Here is a 24,457-nt window from a genome sequence, read left to right as displayed (position 1 = left end):
TTCGACCTGTTGTGCTGCCAGTCATGATCAGCTTTCCAGATGTTTTCCAACAGGATAATGCTCACGCACATACTGCTTTTGTAACCCAACATGCTCTACAGAGTGTCAATATGTTACCTTGGCCTCCTCAGTCACCAGATCAGTCTCCAATTGAGCACCAGATGGCAACTCCAACATCATCCCCAAACAGCATTAACAATCCCTGCACTGACCAGCCAAGTGTTACAGGCACGGAACTCCATCACACAAACTGACGCCCGGCACCTGTACAACACAATGCATGCACTTATGTTGCTTACATTCAACATTCTGGCATTTACACTGGTTATTAATGTTCCAGCATTTCACCTTTGCAATAGCTTTTCTCGCTTACATTAACCTGTGATCTTGCAATGTTAATCACTTAAATATGTTACTTACACAAATGTATTCCCAAAATTTCATTTCTCTACAGTAATTATTTTTTTGGTGTCGAGATTTTTTTTCCTCATCATTGTACTTTCCTCTACTCTTTAGGACCTTTACTGTGGTGGAGCTCAGAATTGACTAAATACCCATGCTTACTGTTAAGAATCTGTATTTTGTACCAAAATCTTATTGGTTAACCCCTAATAAGTTCCTTGCAACCACGGTGGCGAAAATATTTAACAATACTTTTGCCATATGCCTGGTTCTCCTCAACTTCAAAATTATCTATAAACTGCTTCTTTAGCATTTCCATAACCAGACAGATTTTCCAAGCCTTACATTAAGGTCAATTTTGGTGTTATCATCATAGTGCAGAAATCGACAGATTTGTAGAAATCTATCCTGCCTCAAGAAGTTACATAGAGCTCAGTTCTTCATGTCATCATTACTATCCCAGTAATGTCTTATTAGCACTCGACTGCCAAGAAGATACACTATCAACAAGTCTATAATGGTATACTCAACACTGGTAAGTGATATGTAAAACGGTAATCGCGAAATTGTTAATTATATAGGTAATAACACATTCACTCGCCCTCATTCTTGTCTCCTGAAGCCTCATATGATTTCTACACGGACATCTGGAGGCTCCACAAAAATCCCTCAAGTAATATCCTCATTTGGTAATATGTCTACGGTTTCAGGAAATGAAAAACCTGGCCTAAAATATGACACACAAAAAATAATGTAGCAGTGCAAAAGCCTACTGTTGCGAAAAGGCAACACCAATGTTCAAAATAAGATATACTGATCATTATTTCAAGTTGTATTATAACATAGAAAATAACAATACTATGAAAAGAAAAGTTGCTACTCACTGTACAACGTAGATGCTGAGTTGCACATAGGCACAATGCAGATGCATTGGTGCTGCTTCTCGCAGTGTGGTTTCAGTTGGCTGAGACTACAGTCGTGTGTGTGAGTTGTGTTTCAGTGTGCGTGTGTGTGTGTGTTTTAACGAAGGCCTTACTGGCTGAAAGCTTTATTTGTGACAGTCTTTTTGTTGTGCCTATCTGCAATTCAACATTGCTGCTATACTGATGAGTAGCAACTTTTCTTTTCATAATATTGTTACATTCTACCCTGGATTTTCCACTGTTTGATTGTATTGTAACATCTACATCTACATTTATACTCCGCAAGCCACCCAATGATGTGTGAAGGAGGGCACTTTACGTGCCACTGCCATTACCTCCCTTTCCTGTTCCAGTCACATGTGGTTCGCGGGAAGAACGACTGCCGGGAAGCCTCCGTGCGCGCTCGAATCTCTCTAATTTTACATTCGTGATCTCCTCGGGAGGTATAAGTAGGGGGAAGCAATATATTCGATACCTCATCCAGAAATGCACCCTCTCGAAACCTGGACAGCAAGCTACACCTCAATGCAGAGTGCCTCTCTTGCAAAGTCTGCCACTTGAGTTTGCTAAACATCTTCATAATGCTATCACGATTACCAAATAACCCTGTGACAAAATGCGCCGCTCTTCTTTGGATCTTCTCTATCTCCTCCATCAACCCGATCTGGTACAGATCCCACACTGATGAGCAATACTCAAGTATAGGTCGAACGAGTGTTTTATAAACCACCTCCTTTGTTGATGGACTACATTTTCTAAGGACTCTCCCAACGAATCTCAACCTGGTACCAGCTTTACCAACAATTAATTTTATATGATCATTCCACTTCAAATCACTCTACACGCATATTCCCAGATATTTTACAGAAGCAACTGCTACCAGTGTTTGTTCCGCTATCATATAATCATACAATAAAGGATCCTTCTTTCTATGTATTCGCAATACATTATATTTGTCTATGTTAAGGGTCAGTTGCCACTCCCTGCACCAAATGCCTATCCGCTGCAGATCTTCCTGCATTTCACTGCAATTTTCTAATGCTGCAACGTCTCTGTATACTACAGCATCATCCGCGAAAAGCCACATGGAACTTCCGACACTATCTACTAGGTCATTTATATATATTGTGAAAAGCAATGGTCCCATAACACTCCCCTGTGGCACGCCAGAGGTTACTTTAACGTCTGTAGACGTCTCTCCATTGAGACCAACATGCTGTGTTCTGTTTGCTAAAAACTCTTCAATCAAGCCACACAGCTTGTCTGATATTCTGTAGACGCTTACTTTGTTTATCAGGCGACAGTGCGGAACTGTATCGAACGCCTTCTGGAAGTCAAGGAAAATAGGACCTACCTGGGAGCCTGTATCTAATATTTTCTGGGTCTCATGAACAAATAAAGCAAGTTGGGTCTCACACGATCGCTGTTTCCGGAATCCATGTTGATTCCTACAGAGTAGATTCTGGGTTTCCAGAAACGGAATGATACGCGAGCAAAAAACATGTTCTAAAATTCTACATGGGTTATTTGTGAGAATTACCTATGTTTCACTGAGGATTCTCACACTGTCTCTTATAAACATTTTATGCTGTGGGAACAATCCACTGTGTACACCCCAATCTGTGGTCTGTGCAGATGGTGCATACATAGTGACACAACATAGCACGGGCAAGGTGCCACATGGTGAGCACAGTAGCCCTTGGTGGACGTGGGAGTTTTGGCCTTAGTGATGCCACCTTGAAGGTGTCATGAACACCTCAGAGAAAATGGGCATATTACAATGTAAATGCTCAAGACAAACAAAGATTGTAAATCTTAGATCTTAAGTCAAGTTTGATGTGGTCAGATGTACTTATCAATGTATTTGAGTTTATGACTTAATAGATATTTGGCTCTATCTCCATAACTGATGTATATAGTTTGAACAATACAGCAGATTATTATTGAAGATGTGTGTCATTCGGTAGTTGAACTGAGAGTAAACCAAAGAAAGACGAAAGTAATGAGAAGTAGCAGAAGTGAGAACAGCGAGAACTGAACATCAGAATTGGGGATCACTATGCTATGTAGGCAGCAAAATAACCCATGACGGATGGAGTAAGGAGGACATAAAAAGCACACTAGCATTGGCAAAAAAGGCATTCCTGGACATGAGAAGTCTAGTAGTATCAAACGGAGGTCATAATCTGAGGAACAAATTTCTGAGAATGTATGTTTAGGGCACAGTATTGTGTGGTAGTGAGACATGGATTGTGGGAAAAGCAGAACAGAAGAGAATCAAAGCATCTGAGATATGATGCTACAGAAGAATGTTGAAAATTAGGTGGAATGATAAAGTACGGAATGAGAAGATTCTCTGCTGAATCAATGAGGAAAGGAATATATGGTAAATACTGACAGAAAGAAGGGACAGAATGATAGGCCATCTGTAAAGACATCACAGAATAACTTCCATGGTATTAGAGGGAGCTGTAGGGGGTAAGAACTGTAGAGGAAGACAAGGATTGGAATACATCCAGCAAATAATTGAGGACATAGGTTTAATGGCTTCTCTGAGATGAAAAGGTTGGCACAGAAGAGGAATTCATGGCAGACCACACCCAACCAGTCAGAAGTCTGACGTCTAACAAAACGAAGAAGAATAAGACTCTCTTACAGCATCACCCTGCCTGGATATGAAGTCAAGAGAACAAGTTCATGCACAGTTGTGGTATGGAGTAGCTGGACCACAAGAACAAAACTAAAAGGCAACTGCATTGGAAGAAGAACAGTCAAAGGTACCGTATTTACTCGAATCTAAGCCGCACTCGAATCTAAGCTGCACCTGAAAAATGAGACTCGAAGTCAAGGAAAAAAAAAATTTCACGAATCTAAGCCACACCTGAAATTTGAGACTCGAAATTCAAGGGGAGAGAAAAGTTTTAGGCCATGCCTCCGAATCGAAACAAAGTTGGTCCATTGTAATATGAGACACAATTTAGGTCGAATGAATGACAATACAGCTACAGTAGTGTGGTTCGAGTCTTAAGTTTAGCGGTTACACTTTACCAGGTAGCCATTGCTATGCGTCAGGCGCTAAGCTGAAAACACATTACTGTACTGTGTCATGCATTGTTTGCCGCATTCTGATAATGAGTGTTTACGGCCTGTTGCCGCTCGCGGCATGGCTTGCTTTTGTGCGTGCTACAGCCGCTTTAAAAAAAAAAAAGCGCGCGCGCGAGAGAGAGAGAGAGAGAGAGAGAGAGAGAAAGGAATCGTCTCATTAGCGAAACAATGGCATTCTGCACAGAAATTAAGAGTCATCTTAGATTTAAAGATCTAGTCAATTGCCGTGCTTTATTTCTGACTGTATCACTATTAGGCACAAGAATAATACCAATATAAACATGACATGATATGTATATTCTTCCGCATTTGCTGTTGTCTCATCTAGTTTCGTAGTTTATTAGGCAGACAGGATTTAAACAAGATAGCAGCAAACACGAAACAATACATGGCAAAATGTTTACATTCGTATTATGGTGAAGAGAATACTGCATGTGATTCACGATTCATAGAAGTTCCTATTAGCAACCATCTCTTGTCACAGGTAGGGAAAAATTCAGAACGTAGAGTTGGTCATACTGACAAACATCCCGAACAGTCTTGCCAGTCGGATTTTCGTAGTACATTGAAATGCTGCTACATTCGAAGATAAACAATACGTAATTTGTATTTACTTCGTTGGATAATGTATGAAAATGCAGTGGTCGAAACTCGGGGCGGAGAAAAAAAGCTTGTCTTTCACCTTTTTTTAAATTTATTTACTGGCGCAGAGGTTTTGGCGCCAGTATTTATCTTTGTGCCTGCAAAGCATGCCTGTGTAGCGCTACTTATATTCGACGGCAGAAGTTAGTTGTGGCGGCACCTACCAACATTTTTCAGGACTTCTGCTTACTTTGCACTCGATTCAAAGCCGCAGGCGGGTTTTTGGATTTCAAAAATCGGAAAAAAGTGCGGCTTAGATTCGAGTAAATACGGTAACTTAGACCACATCACACTGAAAGATCTGCCATGCAGTGGTCCCTATTCACAGTGTTACACCGAAGTCACCACACACACACACACACACACACACACACACACACACACACACACACACACACACACACACACACACACACACACGCGCGCGCGCGACGAAACACAGCAAAATTTTAATTTCATAATATTGTATTCAGTAGTATATCTATAATACCACTACAAAACATGTTTCTAAAAATAAAATTTAAAAAATAATTTATATGCTCAATAATAAACTCACCCAAAGTGCCACTCATGTTTCTTGCAGCACCTGTCAATGGTCTTATTACTTTGATACTAGCATGCTGCATTTGAGGAAATGCTCCCCGCCATTTTCATTCTAGTTTGAAATTTGTATATGTAGGAAAATATTTAATAGAGTCGTGTGTACCACTGTAATATGGCAACGCGAGGCATTAATGGGTTAAACACTCGCACGTTCTTTGTACCATGATGCCATATTGTGCTTTCTTTCTCCTCAAAATCACTGTCAGCACACTGCGAGAGCTCTGAAGTGCACAGCTGCTGATATCTTCATCACTTGAAGGCACACCGGTTAGAGAATGCTTCGGCTTCCAGAGGTAGCATTTATGTAACATAATATGTGCATTATGTGTGGACATAGACTTGCCTTTGGTTTTGTGCAACATGCAGCAGCAGGGTGATGTCAGAAAATTTTGGCAGCCTGTGCAACTCCACGGACTCTTGTTGTGCACTAAAAGGAGCCTATAAACTGGCAATAAGTGCTAAGGCAAATGCTGGCAGTAAACAGGAAACCCAGGTTCGAGTCCCGGTCTAACACAATCTTCAATTCTCACTACATATTCATTACACTGCACGTTCATCATATCCAAATGGGTAGCACTGGTGTCACTTCATGTCACTGCACCTTCGTCAGTTTCATCCCCATCGATCCACTCATTTTATTCACTTCAAGGCTAGAAGTGTAGAAGCAGATCAAGAGTATTAATTTACGATGATATGCAGTGCTGCACATCATTTCACTGTGTTACCTGGCTTCCACCAAATGAGGCCACGCCACAAAGATGTTCTTGCCAAGGAGGTGCGTCGCAACTTCCTCGGGATCTGGTTTGCCTTGGTTCTCGATAGATAGAATCATATTTTCACCTCTAGAGGGCTGGTCAAATACGTGGACCTCACGCTTCTCCAATTTTGCCTGTAATAAACATAACTTTATTCAAAAGGAAATGGAGGGGGTCATTAGCAGTATCCAGAAATTTAGAACTGTGCAGTGATGATGATGATGATGATGATGATGATGATGATGATGATAATAATAATAATAATAATAATAATAACAACAACATTGAAAATGTAAGCCCATATTTAAGAGACACCGGCGACTGTCTGAAGACAAATTGTCACATATTAATTAGATGATGAAGACTCCTTGGGTTTTCAGTCAAGTCAAGGTGTCATTCTGTGACAATGTTTCGATAAATTTCCTACTCATCACATTCAGGTGAAGCGTCAGGTTCATGTCCAGTTTTTATCTCTACAGAAGCTGGATCACAGGCTCCCCTGCCTTGTCTCTAACAGCTGAGCCTATAGCACATCTCTGGAAGGAGTGTTGCAGATGGTGGTGGGGGTGACTCCCGGCATGCTGGAGGTTCCGCCCACTGCCTACACCTCTTTTACATCAGGGCACTCTTGAAGTACCCTGCACATTGTGTCTTTCTAGATTCACAGTTTAGAGAAATCTTTCATTCACCCTACCAACTTCACACTTTTAATTAACATTATGTTTCATGCATGAGGCTGGAACTGGAAAATGCTGTAACTACCAAATATACATAAATACTAATATGTTGTGGGATGTGTTTCATCATAGGAAAGCCAATACTCACCTTGTGTGGGATGTGTTTCATGGTAGGAAAGCCAGGATAGTAAACATCCAGCTTAACACCTGGCCAGAGTCCCTTGATGAGGTCTTTCTTCTCCACATTCAGCTCATCTCGCCACACTTCGATAACTTTTGCGTGGTTCGTCTCCAGTGGTGGGAAATATTCTGGTGCTTCGTACACACCTGCAAGCAAAATTCTGTTACATTACACTGAGTGTATGCTGGTCTGCTACATCCACACTCATACTCTGCAAACAACTGAAGTGTGACTAACAAGGGGAGGATCCAACATGTGGATCACCAATTTTGATCAAATTTTGCGAGGACGTTCTACATAGAAAATAAAGAGACAAACATTTCAGGTTTTTGCTAGAAACTCCCTAGTTTTTTTAAAAAAAAATCTAGATCAAAGTTGATGGAAAATATTATTTTCACTGCTATAAATCAAAAGATTGTCTAAAAGTCAAAATTTTTTTATTAATATATTATGGGCTCCAAAGTTAATAGCGTTTGAGTTATTAATGTTTTTGTGTTTTCATTATTTAGCTTGGGTATCTATCTTTAGGTGCAACAAGCAAACCAAGGTTGCCAGTCAACCAGTCAAGGCATTAGACTATTGAACTAATGGTCTGTGTTAGATTCTTGTTCGTGCCTTTTTTTGCCATCTGATATTGTTTTCATTGTATTTTATAATATTCTGATAATGGAAATACCTTACTTTCCTTTTTTGGAGTAAATCATTGGGAACTGTGATTACTAATCAAACATGTATATATAATGCAGTGACAGTTATTTTTATCCTAACACATGATGCACTACAATATGACTTTCGCAAATGATGATGTTCAACTGAGCTGCACTGTGAAAGTAATACCACCAAAATGTACCTGTCTTTGTCAATCATGTGACGTTTATTTCTTAGTATAAGTAAATAATTCCATCACATGATGTCAACATGATGTGCCCCCACAGCACAGCAGATAATTCTAAGATAGGATGGGCACTATCAAAACTCATGCATTGGTCCACAAGCAGTTGTCCATACCTGTCTTTCAAGATATGCTTTTATACAGTTAGTACGCACCCAAATTAATACCTGATATATCTGTTTTTAGCAACAAGAATCGGATATGTTTTCCATGGCTAATGTACCAGAAAACATCTCAATATGGCAAGATTTCATTAGCGTGTTGCACATGGTGCAAGAAATATTTATGATTTGCCTGTTTCTATAACCAGTTTCACACCACTGATTGAAAGAACATTCATGAACAGAAAATCAGTTAGGATTGTGCATTAATAAACTTTAGGTGTATTTCTGTACTGTTTCATGATGAAAATAACTGTCAGTACAATATATACTTGGATGATTATTTATCATACCTCCCTAAGCTTTACTTCAAAAAGAGGAAAGAAAGGAATTCTGATCATCACAACAATATCAAGATATGCTAAAAAGTATCAAATGAAAAAAAGAGGCATGGCCAATAACCGAACTCGGAGCAGCTGTTTGGTAGTCTAAGGCCTTGACAGCTCGACCGTAAACCTCTCTCTGCTTGACACACAGAATGATGCATTCTCACTGACAGCATAAAAACACAAAAACATTAATAAACTCTAACATTATTAACTTTAGATGACAAATTACATTAATAAAAAATGTTTGTTTTTAGATGATCTTTCAATGTATAACACTGAAACAATTATTTTCCGTCATTAACTTTGATCAATATAGAACGTCCTTGCAAAACTTGATCCCTCTCCATGTAAGACAGTTATTATGGTATACATAGCATACAATGATGAGTTGAGACATGATGCCTGTGTGCTTAACATGTTCCAGTCAGGCCACAGCGACTGCTGCAGTCCCCCAGAAACACAACTTTTTTGACTTATTGATGTGGCTCCTGCCTATGAGATGGAGGAGGAAAGCAGATTACCATCTGTTTCAGAAATACTGTCACCGATTTCAAAACCATCACCGTCAATTTCGGAACCAGATTCTTCAAGCAGACCCAGATTTTCTTCATCAGTCAAACTGTAGTCTCACTTTACAATAGACTTTTGCAGTCACGACAACAACAGACGTGCAGGACCTGTTAAGACTTGTAACATGTTTTTCAAGCCACACAGCTCTTCGCAGAAGCAGGAACATCCACCTAGTGGCTCTCTGAAGCACCAAAAGAGCGAACATTTACATCATCTGCATATAAACAATTACTCTGCAGTTCACAAAATAAGTGACTGACAGAGGTTTGCCTTCGAGCTATTTTTCTACCATTCCACTCTCAAACAGCATGTGGGAAAAACAAACACTTAAATCTTTCTGTCCAAGCTCTGATTTCTCTTATTTTATTGATGACTATTCCTCCCTATGTAGACAGGTGCCAAATATTTTCACACTCTGAAGAGAAAGATGGTGACTGAAATTTCATGAGAAGATCATGTCGCAATGAAAAACGCCTTTGTTTTAATGATTGCTACCCCAATTCGTGTTGCTAACCCAATTCCCTTATCATATCTGCAGCACCCTCTCCCTTATTTTGCAATATCACAAAACAAACTGCTTGTCTTTGAACTTTTTCAACGTTCTCCATCAACTCTAAAACGATGCAGATCACACACCACACTGAGATAGCCCAGAAAATGGAGACAAGTGCAGTGTAAGCAATCTCTTTAGTAAAGTTGTTGCATTTTGTAAGTGTTCTGCCAATAAATTGCATTCTTTGGTTTGCTTTCCTCACAACACTATCTGTATGATTGTTCCAATTTAAGATATTCGCAATTTTAATTCCTAAGTATTTAGTTGAGTTTACAGCCTTTAGATTTATGTATTTTGTCCTGTAACTGAAACTTAGCAGATTTCTTTTAGTACCCATGTGAGTGAAGCCATGCTTTTCATTATTTAGGATAAACTGACACTTTTGCACCACACAGATATGTTGTGTAAGCTGTTTTTTAATTTGTTTTTACCATCTGACAATTTTATAAGATGGTAAACGACAGCATCATCTACAAACAGACAGCATCATCTACAAACAATCTGAGAGAACTGCTCAGATCGTCTCCTAAGTCATTTACGTAAATCAGCAAAGACAGAGGACCGAAAACTCTTCCTTCGGAAACACCAGATATCACTTCCATTTTACTCTAAGATTTTCTGTGGATTACTATGTACTGTGACTTTTCTGACAGGAAATCGTGAATCAAGTTGCACAATTGAACCGATACTCCATAGGCATACAAACTGATTAGAAATCATTTGTGAGAAACGGTATCAAAAGTCTTTTGGAAATCCAAAAATATGAAATCAATTTGATATCCCCTGTTGATAGCATTCATTACTTTGTGAGAATAAAGAACTAGTTGTGTTCCACAAGAATAATATTTTCTGAATCCGTGTTCACTGTTTGTCAATGAATCTAACTCCAAGCCATCACTGCTCGGAAATAATACATCGTGAAATAACAATCAGGACAGCTGCACTCTGAAAATCTTTGGATACCGACTGTTAGTAAAATCAAAATGAGCCTGTAATTTCTACATGCAATGATCAGAATGTATTAACAGCATGTCAGTCCACCTCCGGAACTCTGTACAGCAGTGATTCTATGTGATACAGATCAATAGGTTTCAGGGGGTATGTGGCATCAAATGTCTAGACACAAGTCATGCAGTTCCTGTAAATACAGGCTGGTGATTTCTGGCTGTGGAGCTGACACCTGATAATGTCACACATTTTTATACCAGCTGAATTTGGCAACCATGACACCAATGTAATATCACTGTCATGTTCCTCAAACTACTGCAGCATAATTCTCACCTGGTCAAAGATTCTGCAATAAATGAGTCATAATATGTGCAAATGATATGAGAGTCTCAGGAAAGCCATATTACATTAAACTACTACAAATTAATGAAGGATCAGGTTTAAAATGACCAGTGGTTTATTCAAATGAGATGTGTGCTAGCACACATTGCACTGTGAACAAATGTTTTCACGGCAATAGTGTGGATTGACCCAGTGTGGAAAACATTGCTTCATTAGCCAATGAGGCACCACAACAGTGGCAGCTGGGTGGCGACACCAACTGGCGCGTTCTCACTACCTCGAGCTAGGTGAAATGAAAGAAACATTCTTTGCCCTCCTTCATTGTGTCAGTTAGCAATGCACTGCACTGACAAAATAAAGATGTACGTTCTATCATTTTCCTAAAACAATTTTACAGAAACTATTCAGTAAATAAATTTTATTTTTACAGTACTTACAACTTTGTGTGTCAGCTTCATGGTGAAATGTCCATTATCTCCTGAATTGTCATACTTATTGTGATATTCACATTTAAGGAAGACACTGCACAAAATTTGAAAAGTTTGCAATGAAAAATAGGGGTAGCTATGAGTATCAACAATGTAGGAAATGACAGGTTGCTGCTTACCGTAAAGAAGACATGTTAAGTTGCAAACAGGCACAATTAAAAGACATCTACACAAAGCTTTCAGCAAAACCTTCCTCAAAGAAATAGAGAGACACACGATTCATACACACAAGCATGCACACATGACTGCCAACTCTAGCAGCTCGGGCCAGAATGTAACTATCACATGGGACAGAAGCAGCAATCTTGAGGTTGTGGGGAAAGACAAGGAATAGCAGTGTATGGGTGTGGGGAGAGAGAAACGCTGTCTGGCGGAGTGTGCAGGGACTAGGGTACCAACAGGTGCAGTGTCAGGAGACTGCGGGGAGGGACGTGGAGGGAAAAGGAGCAAAAAAGGAAAGGAGTGGGAAAAGATGGGTGGGTACATTGGCAGAGGGGTGACAAACAAAAAGGATGGGAGACAAGAATGGGGAGGAGATGATAGGGCAAAAGGAGGGGAAACTATTGGGTGGAGGGTGTGGGAACAGTATGTTACTGTAGGGTGAGGCAGGGATAATTACGGGAGTGGAGAATGTGTAGTAAGTATAACTACCATCTGTGCAATTCAGAAAAGCTGGTGATAAGAGGGGAAGATCTACAGGGATAAGGTAGTGAAGCAGCCATTGAAAACAATCATGCTATGTTCAGCTACACATTGTGTCACAGGGTAGTCTACTTTGCTGTTGGTCACAGTTTGGTGGTGACCATTCAACCTGCTGGACAACTAGTTTGTAGTTGTATCATCATAAAAAGCCGTGCAATGATTGCAGCAAAGCCAGTAGGTAGGTCTTTCACCTGGATCTTCCCTGTGACAAAGGGTTGAGATTGGGAGTGGCCAGTTCTTGAGGAAGTTGGGAGGATTGAGGATATGAGGGGAGAAATCACACAGGAGATCTGTTTGCGGCCTTTGCCTAGGGGACAGTGTTTGTCTGTGGAGACCTTGGTGAGAATACACTAACCCCGGGTGGCCAGCCTGTATAAGAGGGGTTTTTTTGCTGTGAAAGGGATGACAGCTGTCAAAATGCAGGTGTGGTTGGTGGGTTTAATGTGGACAGAGGTGTATATGGAGTCATCAGAGAGGAGAAGGTCATTTAGGAAGTTGGCATGCTAGGTTAAGGAAGACCACGTGAAGTGAATGGGAGAGGTGTTGAGGTTGTGAAGAAATGAAGATAGGGTGTCTTGGTTCTGAGTCCAGATAATGAAGATATCATCAATGAACCTGAACCAGACTAGGGATTTGGTGTTTTGGGAGGCTAGGGAAGTCTCATCTAGATGATCCACAGAACGGTTAGCATAGGAGGGCACCATGCGGTTGCGCATGGCTATGCCACGGATTTGTTTGTATACCTTCCCTTCAAAGGAGAAGTAGTTGTGAATTAGGATGAAATTAATAAGGTGTATGAGGAATGAGGTAGTGGGTTTGGAGTTTGAAGAACTTTGGGAAAGGTAGCGTTCAATGGCAGGAAAACGAGAGGCATGAGGAATGTTGGTAAGTACAAAAGTGGTATCAACAGTGACGAATGGGTACCCAGGAGGTAAAGAAGTGGGGATGACGGGCAGTCGGTGAAGGAATGGTTGATGTGGGAGGCTAGATTATAGGCAATTGCTTGGATGTGTTGGTCAATGAGGGCTGAAATTCCTTCAGTGGTGGTATAATAACCAGCCACAATGTGGCATCCAGGATTGTTGGGTTTGTGGATTTTGGGGAGCATGTAGAATGTGGGTAGGTGGAGTGTCAGAGGGGTAAGTAGGGAAATTGATTCAGGGGAGAGGTTCTGGGAAGGGTCGAAGGGTCTAAGGCAGGGGCGGGCAAACGCTGCACGCGGCTCATGAGCGCACAGCGCTGCACGTGTGCTGCTCGCGTGCAATCGTCGAACGGGACAGTGCCCGACAGCCTGCAGGTTGCGGCAGTGTAGTACCAGGCTAAGCTGCGGACGTTGAAGCGAAGCGACCACTACGTAGTGAACGTTGTATTTCAATAACCGCAAAATGCAGAGTGAATCAAGGAAACGGAGAATTGGAGATTTGCTATCTTTTAAAAAGGAATGGGAGAATCATTTGTTCTCTGTGGAAAAACATGAAAATTGGAAATGTATAATATGTGACAGTATTGTCGCTGGTGAAAGGAAGTTTAATATTGAACGCCATTATAATAAATTTCAGTATGTTGCCGTTCTTAGTGCAATAAAAGAGGAATTTCTCAAGCGATTTGGGGATATATCTTACTTATCCCAAGGTTTTGAATAGTTCTCGAGAGAATCTGGTTTCTGTTGATGATATCCATCTCAGTTTGCAAATGGAATTAATAGGATCTACAGTGTAATTCTCGTCTGAGAGACAAGTTCCTTTTGGCAAGACGTCTAATAGATTTTTATCACGAATTTCCACAGCACGAGTTTCCTCGTCTCCATCGTGAAGCCATGAAGATAGTCAATGTTGGGCTTGACATACTTTTGTGAGAGATTTTTTTCTGTTATGAAAATTAATAAGGCTCGGTTAAGAGCAAACATCAGTAATGAAAATTTACGTAACTGTTTGCGTTTGTCTGTATATAGAAATTTTGTTCCAGACATTAAACGTATTGTAAACTCCACCTGTGATAATTAAATAAAACGTATCGTAGGTAATAGGTACTCTTTCAAACCATGATTTCTGTCAAGCACTCCTACTAACCTTATTCCTTCATTTAATAAAGCAGGCCAGGAAACAAAACGCATTACAGAGGAAGAAGCGGAGAGACGGTATGGTGGGGAGGGGTGAGAAGCGGGTGGCCAGCTTGCCCCTGTGTGCACGCAGAACACCTGTTAACTGCACATGTGCATGTGCACTGCACACGTGCAGAATTCCTGCCCGCCCCTGGTCTAAGGCTTTAAGTAGAGATTGGAGGTTGTGGTGGACTTCTGGGATGGGATCACTCTGGCAGAGTTATACATGAAGGAGTAAGATAATCGGTGGAGGCCTTCTGCCAGGTAGTCATCGCCACTTATAACAACAGTGGTGGAACCTTTGTCTGCTGGTAGGATGATTATGTCAGGATGCGTATGGCTATTCTTTCTTCTGGTGAAAAGTTGGTATTCTGAGGAAGGGACCTGGGGAAGGATGGTGGGTCTAAGTTGGAGGTAAGGAAATCCTGGAAGGTGACCGCAGTTGGTTAAGTGGGATGGGGAAAAGACACAGCTGGATGGTTGCGTGAACTGGGAGTGGCAGAGTTCACTGTTAGCATTAGGTTGATTTTGGTAGAAGGGATTGGTGGCAAAGGAGTGCTTCCACTGCAGGGATCAGGAGAAGGAGAGGTCTTTGACAAATCCAGCATGGTTAAATTTGGGTGTAGAGCTAAAGGTAAGGCCTTTGGATAGGACTGAAGCTTCTGTGGAGTCAATGGTTTTGGTGCAAAGGTCAACAACCGTGTTACGGGAATGTTTTGATTCTCGATTTGGTTGTGATGTGCCAAATTGAAAAGATCAGCTAGACAGGGTTTATGTGCTATGAGGGGTGGACAAGGAGGAACACTGCGTGTAAGACAGGGGTTGGTTAGTGGTGCCCCAAGTCAGCAGTAGGATGTCAACAGGTTGGATAACTTATGGAAGTGGTATCTGGAATGCTCCTCCAGGCACTGGAGAGCAAGGGATTCAATTTAAGAGATGTAACGCATGAAGCAGTGATTGCACAGTAGTACAGTGAAACCCCGCTTTTACACTTTTCAAGGGACTTCAAAAAAACGGTGTAAAATGCGGGAAAATGTAAAATGTGGGAAATAATGTTTTAAGCTGTAAAGGTTATTTACAGGATACTCCCTTGTACTTTATGTATGATGTATGTACGTAACAGGCATAAAAAGACCTGTCAAGGACTTTTTTTATTACGTAATAAAGATTTATAATCTAATAAAAACCGCTGATGTAACTGGAATTGATAACTGTTTGGCAAGTGGAAACATTTGACTTAATTTCGAATGTCATAAGTGATGTTTTTGAAAAACCTGTGGCTGTAATTCATTATTTAAATAATGAAATACTGCACTAGTTACGTATTTTGTCCTTCTTAACGATGCGTTTTGAGAATTTTTAATTTCAAACGTCATAATCGATGTTTTTGGAAAGCCTGCAGCTTTCATTCATTATTTAAATAATGGCATACTGCACTAGTTACGTATTCTTTCATGCATAGCATGTCACGTTTCGAGAATTTTTTCTCATTGTCAAGTGCAAATATGTAAATAAGTATTTTGTATAGTTTCTGAATATGTGTTATTCTGTGTCTCTTGCACTGTACTCGTCTTTTTGAGGTTATCAGGTACTGTGCCTCATCAGTTATGTAGAAAACCAAACATACACACAAGCAAACTATCACTCACATTGTTCGTTTATGTAACATCAGAAAAAATACATACATAAATACTGCACTTGACAATGAGAATAAATTCTCGAAATACGTTTTGCTCAGCATGAATACAATACGTAACTGGCACTGTGTTGACACTAAAAACATATGAGCAACACAAAGTGAATGACGGTGTCAACTAGCGTTCCATGTGGCCATACACCAAAACACGTTAAATATGGTTCTATAAAGGTGTCATGATGATCACGACAACGAAACTGCATTTGCACAGTAGAGACAGTTTGAAAATGGTTGTGATTGGTCATATCTTCATTCGAATGAACCTAGTTACTCTCATCAGCCACCACACCACGTAGAGCTAGGCAGCGGCGGGAGATAGGCATGAATTGTTACAACTTTTACTTGTTTACTCGTTCAAATCCACTGAATAGAGTGACCTGGTGTCAAAAAACTTAACCACTTAATATTTGTAAACACTACTGGACAGCCAACATTATGCCAGTATCATATTTTCTCCACAAACATTTTTTCGCTCAACTGTGCTGTCATCAGCACCCGTACACATCTGAACACAGTCCAATCTCGCCACTTTTCATGAATGATGAGGGAATGATGAGGACAACACAAACACCCAGTCACAGGGCAGAGAAAATCCCCAACCCGGCCAGGAATCGCACCCAAGACCCCATCGTGAAGAGGTAGCAATGATAGCCATTTGACCACGAGCTACGGACTTATTGACTTTTTGCAGATTCTGACACACAAGATAATTTGTCTTGCGGTGTAGTTGCCATGTTGCAACACACAACAGTGCAGCTGTGTCAAAACTTTGAACCTCTCTCTATCCAGTGACTTGCGCAATGTTTTTCTATCTTTTACAGTTTGTCTGTAATAAAAGACTGAAATCTCTTCTATAATTCTGAACCACCCAGTACTTGTGCTCCACACGCCTCACATACATACGCACCAAGATCGTCGTCTGTGTACTTGCACACTAGCATCGGGCCGGGAGTGTTCCTCTTCCGCTCCTCCTCCGTCAGCTGAGACTCGTAGGGAGCCATCGCTTTCAGCAATTCCTCCTGTGAACGCAAATTAGAAAAGATAAATTGTCACAGCTTTAGCATCTTTATGAAAAGATCTAGAAAATAAATTCCACTGACATGTTATGCAGTATTTGTCGAGCCAGCTCTGAAGTGCAAATATGGCAGAAAAGTAGTTAGCTCTGTGGTCGTCACCCTATGGCAACTTGGTGGCCCCTTACTGTCTCACCTACCTCAGAACAGTGGCAGATACTCCCTTCCCCCTCCCCCTCTTCAACTGAGCTACCTACCATCACCACCTCAATTCTTCCTAGTTTCAACACATCCAACATTTACCTTATATTCAAACTGCCCTAAGTATAAATTATAGTCATAGTCACAACTAGAATAAGAGTTTTTATACATAATAATTCCAAATGAAAATAAATTAAATCTAGTCATGTCCACACACTATATTTTGTCATTTCAGTGGAAGTATTAAAATTTAACATTTTTGAAACTAAGCCATAGATTTCCTAACAACAAAAATTTATTTTCTTTCTTACTTGTAAATTTTTATATGTATAACAGATTAGTGTCAATTATGAAAATAACCAGTGCTGTTTTAAAAGAACAAATGACTGACACACTAAGACCATAAGGGACCAAAAAAAGAGACACAAAGTTTTGAGAAAAAAAAAAGATGTTTGTGAAAATCAGATTTGTAGGAAAACCACCATTTTCATACAGCTGACTGTTTTTAACCAAGTTTCAACATCCTATATTTCCTATGAAGAAATAATGAGGATATGAAATTTCAATTAACATTTACAATTATTATTATTATTAAACATAATTCACAAACTTTTCATATATGGAATAGTGACTATAGTGTCTTTTTGAAAGTTTGAAAATTTGGAATTAGTGAAACCAGAATCAAAACAAAAAAGGCAGATACTAAATGCACCACACATGTAATTATGATCTATTCCAGCACTTCGTGGTCCTCATTATAATAATTTTCATTAAGCACATTCTGTGACTTGAGGGGTAGATAAAACTGACTGTCCACTTCAGGCATCAAATCTAGTAGCTCTTTAACGTCGTCGTGTTTCGAGCTTGATATTTCTCTTCCACATACATATTTGAGCACTAGATTTTGCTAGGCATCTACAAACTACGGGGAAATGACAAATTGTCATCTCCCTCGGCGTGACCTGCAGAAAATAGTGGCTCCCAAAGTGTCCTACGAAGAATATGTTACTTCAGAAACAACTCTAGCAACCTTTGAAAACATTATTGTAAAATTTCTGAACTATAAAGTGTTATCAGGACATCGAAAAAGTGCAAAGAAGGGCAGCTCGTTACGTGTTATCCCGCAATAGGGGTGAGAGTGTCACTGATATTATACACGTGTTGTGGTAGCAGTCAGTGAAACAAAGGCAGTTTTCTTTTGGGCCAGATCTATTAACGAAATTTCGATCACCAACTTTCTCTTCCAAATGCGAAAATATTTTGTTGACACCCCCCTACATAGGGAGAAACGATCATCATCATAAAATAAGAGAAATCAGAGCTCGAACTGAAATTTCCCATGCGCCATTCGAGAGTGGAATGGTAGATAAGTAGTATGGGTTCAATGAACCCTCTGCCAGGCACTTAAGTGTGAATTGCAGAGTAACCATGTAGATGTAGATCAACTTTTGGGTCAGTAGTATGGTCTGTAACACTTCCACAGTTTCTGAAATCCTCACCATCCATTATACAGACTATAAAAGGCCAGGCACTGATACTGCGTGAAGAGTTTGACAGAGCACTGAAAGACCCGAGTCGAAACAAGGCCCCGGGAGTAGACAACATTCCATTAGAACTACTGATGGCCTTGGGAGAGCCAGTCATGACAAAACTCTACCATCTGGTGAGCAAGATGTATGAGACAGGCGAAATACCCACAGACTTCAAGAAGAATATAATAATTCCAATACCAAAGAAAGCAGGTGTTGACAGATGTGAAAATTACCGAACTATCAGTTTAATTAGTCACAGCTGCAAAATACTAACACAAATTCTTTACAGACGAATGGAAAAACTGGTAGAAGCGGACCTCGGGGAAGATCAGTTTGGATTCTGTAGAGATGTTGGAACACGTGAGGCAATACTAACCTTACGACTTATCTTAGAAGAAAGATTAAGAAAAGGCAAACCTACGTTTCTAGCATTTGTAGACTTAGAGAAAGCTTTTGACAACGTTAACTGGAATACCCTCTTTCAAATTCTGAAGGTGGCAGGGGTAAAATACAAGGAGCGAAAGGCTATTTACAATTTGTACAGAAACCAGATGGCAGTTATAAGAGTCGAAGGGCATGAAAGGGAAGCAGTGGTTGGGAAAGGAGTGAGACAGGGTTGTAGCCTCTCCCCGATGTTATTCAATCTGTATATTGAGCAAGCAGTAAAGGAAACAAAAGAAAAATTTGGAGTAGGTATTAAAATTCATGGAGAAGAAATAAAAACTTTGAGGTTCGCCGATGACATTGTAATTCTGTCAGAGACAGCAAAGGACTTGGAAGAACAGTTGAACGGAATGGACAGTGTCTTGAAAGGAGGGTATAAGATGAACATCAACAAAAGCAAAACGAGGATTATGGAATGTAGTCAAATTAAATCGGGTGATGGTGAGGGAATTAGATTAGGAAATGAGACACTTATAGTAGTAAAGGAGTTTTGCTATTTAGGGAGTAAAATAACCGATGATGGTCGAAGTAGAGAGGATATAAAATGTAGACTGGCAATGGCAAGGAAAGCGTTTCTCAAGAAGAGAAATTTGTTAACATCGAGTATAGATTTAGGTGTCAGGAAGTCGTTTCTGAAAGTATTTGTATGGAGTGTAGCCATGTATGGAAGTGAGACATGGACGATAACTAGTTTGGACAAGAAGAGAATAGAAGCTTTCGAAATGTGGTGCTACAGAAGAATGCTGAAGATAAGGTGGGTAGATCACGTAACTAATGAGGAGGTATTGAATAGGATTGGGGAGAAGAGAAGTTTGTGGCACAACTTGACTAGAAGAAGGGATCGGTTGGTAGGACATGTTTTGAGGCATCAAGGGATCACAAATTTAGCATTGGAGGGCAGCGTGGAGGGTAAAAATCGTAGAGGGAGACCAAGATATCAATACACTAAGCAGATTCAGAAGGATGTAGGTTGCAGTAGGTACTGGGAGATGAAGAAGCTTGCAAAGGATAGAGTAGCATGGAGAGCTGCATCAAACCAGTCTCAGGACTGAAGACCACAACAACAACAACAAAAGGCTTAGTCAGCCTTTCGAACATTGGCATGGTAGTTAAACCTTACATTTATCTCGCTAATTACACAGGTAACCATTTCTCTGCTCTTTCCGTGTGAACATCCTGTTTATGGTATTCACATAGCCTTCACCAAAGTTCCTATTCTGCTTGCTGACCTTTCTCCACTACTTTGCATCCCTTAGACTTTTTTTTTCCTTTATTTTGTAGCATTTCATTATTGCAAGCTATAGCCTCCATCTTCAACAGCAACTCAAAACAAACAGTATTGCCAATCTAATTACCTGGTACTACTATGAATGTCACACAGACACTAAATTATGCTAGCAACACTCTCTAACAACTTAACAGTGCAGAGCAACAAAATTATGCTTCGTGTTTTGGGCCCATATGGAAGTTAACATCAAAGATAGTGGTAACACAGCTATTTGTCAATGTTCATATTTAAAAGGGCATCCTGGAAAGTAGTCCTTCCAAATTTTTTATGTGAAAACTCTTAAACATTATTAACATTCTACACTTTCATTCTTCAGCCTACATGTTTATTTCTCAACACAGTCACCTTGGCGATGACAACATTTCTCGCAACAAGAGATCCGTTTGTTGATACCATCACTATGGAATGTTTGACTTTGCTGACTGAGCCAGAACCTCATCTCCACTTACACACTTCATCACTATCAAAGTGAAGTCCTCAAAGGTGTTCTTTAGGTTTTGGAAATAGATGAAAATCAGATGGAGCCAAGCCAGCACTGTATGGAGGATGACTAATAACTGTGAACCCAAAGTATCAGATAATTGTATATTTCACAGCCTTTATGTGTAGCCTGGCATTGCAATGCTGAAGGAGGCAGTGCTCCATATGTAGACAAACTCTTCTGTGTTTAGAAACTCTATTACAGCACACTGTTTGCCATTCACTCAATGACACAGTTACACTGCGCACCGCCGTGTTAAATGCTACAATTTGAAGCCCTCTAGCAGCAGAGGGCTGTAAATATGTAGACATGAAGAACAAAGGTGTAGAATGTTAGTAATGCTTGTTTTATTTAAAAAGCTTTAAGAGTTTTCAATACAAATTAGTAGCCATTACTTTTCAGTACACCCTCATACAACGTGGGCCAACATTTGTCAGGCTCATGAATACATGCTACAATCTCAAAATCAATGATGGTGTGCTTTAGGCCTTTATGACTCAGTACCTTAATTTGTATTTCAATTATTACATTATAGAATTCAATAAGAAAATTCAAGTTACCCATTGATCTTTAATTTTCACAAGATTAATAGGAAACGCAAGTTAATATTTAGTTTCTTGTTCCATGGATCATTTCGCATGACAGATCATGATGCTGAGGAATGAGTCATTTTACATTGAAATCACAAATTAATATGTTCAATCAAATTTAAATAATAATAATAATAATAATAATAATAATAATAATAACAGAAACAGATCATGTCCGGAGCAAATTTTCAACCTCAAAATCGTACTCAAAACGTGAGCTCTCAGACAAAAACTAGTAGTATGCAGATTTGTAGGTTTCAAAACAGCATACGATTCAATAGATAGGCCCTCACTATTCCAAATTTTAGAAGAGAAGGGATTAGACCCCAAAACGAGAGAAATCATAAAACAAACACTAAATGGCATGAAATCTAAAGTAACATTTATGGAGGAGATCTCAGAACCCTTCAACATTCAAACAGGTGTGAGACAAGGTGATGGACTCTCTCTTATTCTGTTCAACACAGTTCTAAACAAAGTTATGGAAGAATGTATATAATAGTGAATCCTAGAATTAAGGAGGAAGATAAGGTTGTACATCTCATGAAGGGTGATACAGAGGATATGTATCAAGTCCTACTCCTGAAGGAGGTTTCAACAGCAGACGACTTCATAAAATGGCGCCAGTATATTGAGACAATGCATCAAAACAGAATTACACACAAGAAGTTTTAACGGCTTCCAAGTGTTGTATCGATTAGAGATGGGGGATCCGCTCTTGAACTAATTCATAGAGTTCAATCTTTCAAAGGAGTGAACAATCAGTGATTCAGAAAAAAAGAACGGTAGCTCCAAACGTTTCCCAGGCAGAGAGAGAGAGAGAGAGAGAGAGAGAGAGAGAGAGAGAGAGAGACGGAGCATATCAGCAGCGCCTCTGCTGGTCAGAGCACAGTGCACGCCACACAACACAGCCAGCGCCGGCCTCTGCCCTGCTTCTACCTTGGCTGCCTGCATTGTGCAGTGCCCCATTGGATTTTGTGTTTCACATATGCCGGGCCGTCTCTGTGCGTCGTCTGCCGTGTGCACTGTGCAGTGTCTGGCGCAGCTTAACTTCGCATCGCACTCTGTCGGCGATCGTTTCAGTCGCACGTCCTGCCCTCTGGGCAGTTGATGCCAGCAACAGGACAGAGAGCCACCTAGCGGATAACATAGGAACTACTTGCAAAAACCTGCTCGCAAGGGAGCGGACGATTAATTTTTGTCTCGGAGCGGGTGAGCTCCCCCCACCCTCGGAACTCGCCCGCTCAACGCTCACCCCACCGTCTCGACTCTAGCCAGAGCGTCGAGCAAAGCGACTCTGGTGTCACTCTGGTCTCTGCGGTCTCAGCTCACGCAGTAATACAGCTCGCGGCTCGACCTGCTCGACTCAGCGCCTCTGCATCGGAGTTTGCCCCCACTGGATATTGTTCTTCATAGTAATACCGCTATGTATATTACATTATTATGTTATGTATACATCAATTGTTTTTATTTTATTTTTATTTGTTTAAACTGATTGGATTAGGTTCCTGATGACTACTCTTACTATAGGATTTTTATTATGGACACTCGAATTTACGCTTTAATTACGAGCGAACCGATAAACGTATCGCAAAATGTGATACACCAATATTTTCCTTGTTTTATTCTGCGTAAGGCTATATGCAGCACTTTCGTTTTACAGTCAAATTTATATATTTTTTTCTTATTCTGGTACGGATTTTGCGATTTTAGGCGTCTTCGAAAGGAAAAATATATGGCTTGCGATGTATTTGTATGAGGTTAATGAAATTTTAATACATTATAGCCAAATATATTGTTAATGTAAATCTCAAGTTACAACATTTTCCGATCACCCAAAAAACCACGCTAGTGCAAAATAAATCAATAATCAAAAACTTTGTCATATCGTGGAAATTTCAATAAACAATACAAAATTCTTACTCATTATCTATGTTACTTCAAAATAGGATCAAATAAGATCAAAATACAGGTATAGTACTGGAATAAACCAAGTTTAAAGGGCAATGTGCCTTTCATTTATTTTCTTTTGTAAATGAGTGGTGAGTCATGAAAAACAGCTAATTCATTTCAGGGAGTGAACAGTTCTGATCCAATCTCTGAAAAGAACAGTTTTGCCCATCTCTAGTATCGATGTCTGTGATGGTGGAAGGAACTGACTTCACAAGTGTTCTTCATCAGATAGTGAGGAAGGAAATTCAGAAGGCATGTGGATTACACGGCAAGCAAAAAACTGAGACGCTTCAAGAGTTCATAAGGGAGGAAGTGGAACAGACATTGAGCCTAATCTCTCGTCCTTAATTTCCCTTTAAAATGGTGAAAAGTCGAAATCCAGGTGAAGGTACCTTCCTACAATGCCGCATGAGGAACCTGTTTGGGCACCAAGGAAGACTGACGCCTGGAGGACTCAGATAACCAACCAGTATCTTTCCATTGCGGATGACCGGGACATGTGGTGCGCTACTGTCGAGAAAGGCAGCGGATATTTGATGACACCCGCGCCACAAGACAGCAGAACGATCTTAGTCGACACCAACTCCCGGACGACGAAGATGAACAAGAAGATGTGAGTGCAGGATGATGTAGGTCTAAAGGGTGCGACATTCCTTGGAGGTGAGGCCGCCGAAGAAAAAAAATTGCTACAGTCCAGTTCTTATTAACCACATCTTGCACAGAACTGAAAATTATACCCCTCCTCTATGTCTCACCTGCTTCCCCATCTACTGTCTGCAAGAAATGGTGTACACTACCATTTCTAGGTGAGGTATCACAGATTGTAGTCAAAGCACTGAAAGCCTACAAGTATAGGCTTTCCTACTACGTTAAGAACACGGCAGC

General features: G+C 40.3%; 1 protein-coding gene across 1 annotated transcript in view; it reads right to left on the bottom strand.

The window, feature by feature from the left end:
• The window catches only part of LOC126215118 (5'-3' exoribonuclease 1), a 185,714-nt gene that overhangs the window by 108,925 nt on the left and 52,332 nt on the right, over nucleotides 1-24,457 (bottom strand). The window contains exons 13-15 of the mRNA XM_049941772.1: nucleotides 16,978-17,089; nucleotides 7,256-7,434; nucleotides 6,401-6,564 (exon numbers count right to left, since the gene is read on the bottom strand). Of these exons, the coding sequence (XP_049797729.1) occupies nucleotides 6,401-6,564; nucleotides 7,256-7,434; nucleotides 16,978-17,089 (455 nt within the window). The remainder of the gene's footprint in view (nucleotides 1-6,400; nucleotides 6,565-7,255; nucleotides 7,435-16,977; nucleotides 17,090-24,457) is intronic.

This window comes from Schistocerca nitens, chromosome 12 (assembly GCF_023898315.1).
Source record: "Schistocerca nitens isolate TAMUIC-IGC-003100 chromosome 12, iqSchNite1.1, whole genome shotgun sequence".
Classification (NCBI taxonomy): Eukaryota; Metazoa; Arthropoda; class Insecta; order Orthoptera; family Acrididae; genus Schistocerca; species Schistocerca nitens.
The sequence above is the reverse complement of the archived record's forward strand: the minus strand, read 5'-3'. Positions and strand labels throughout refer to the sequence as shown.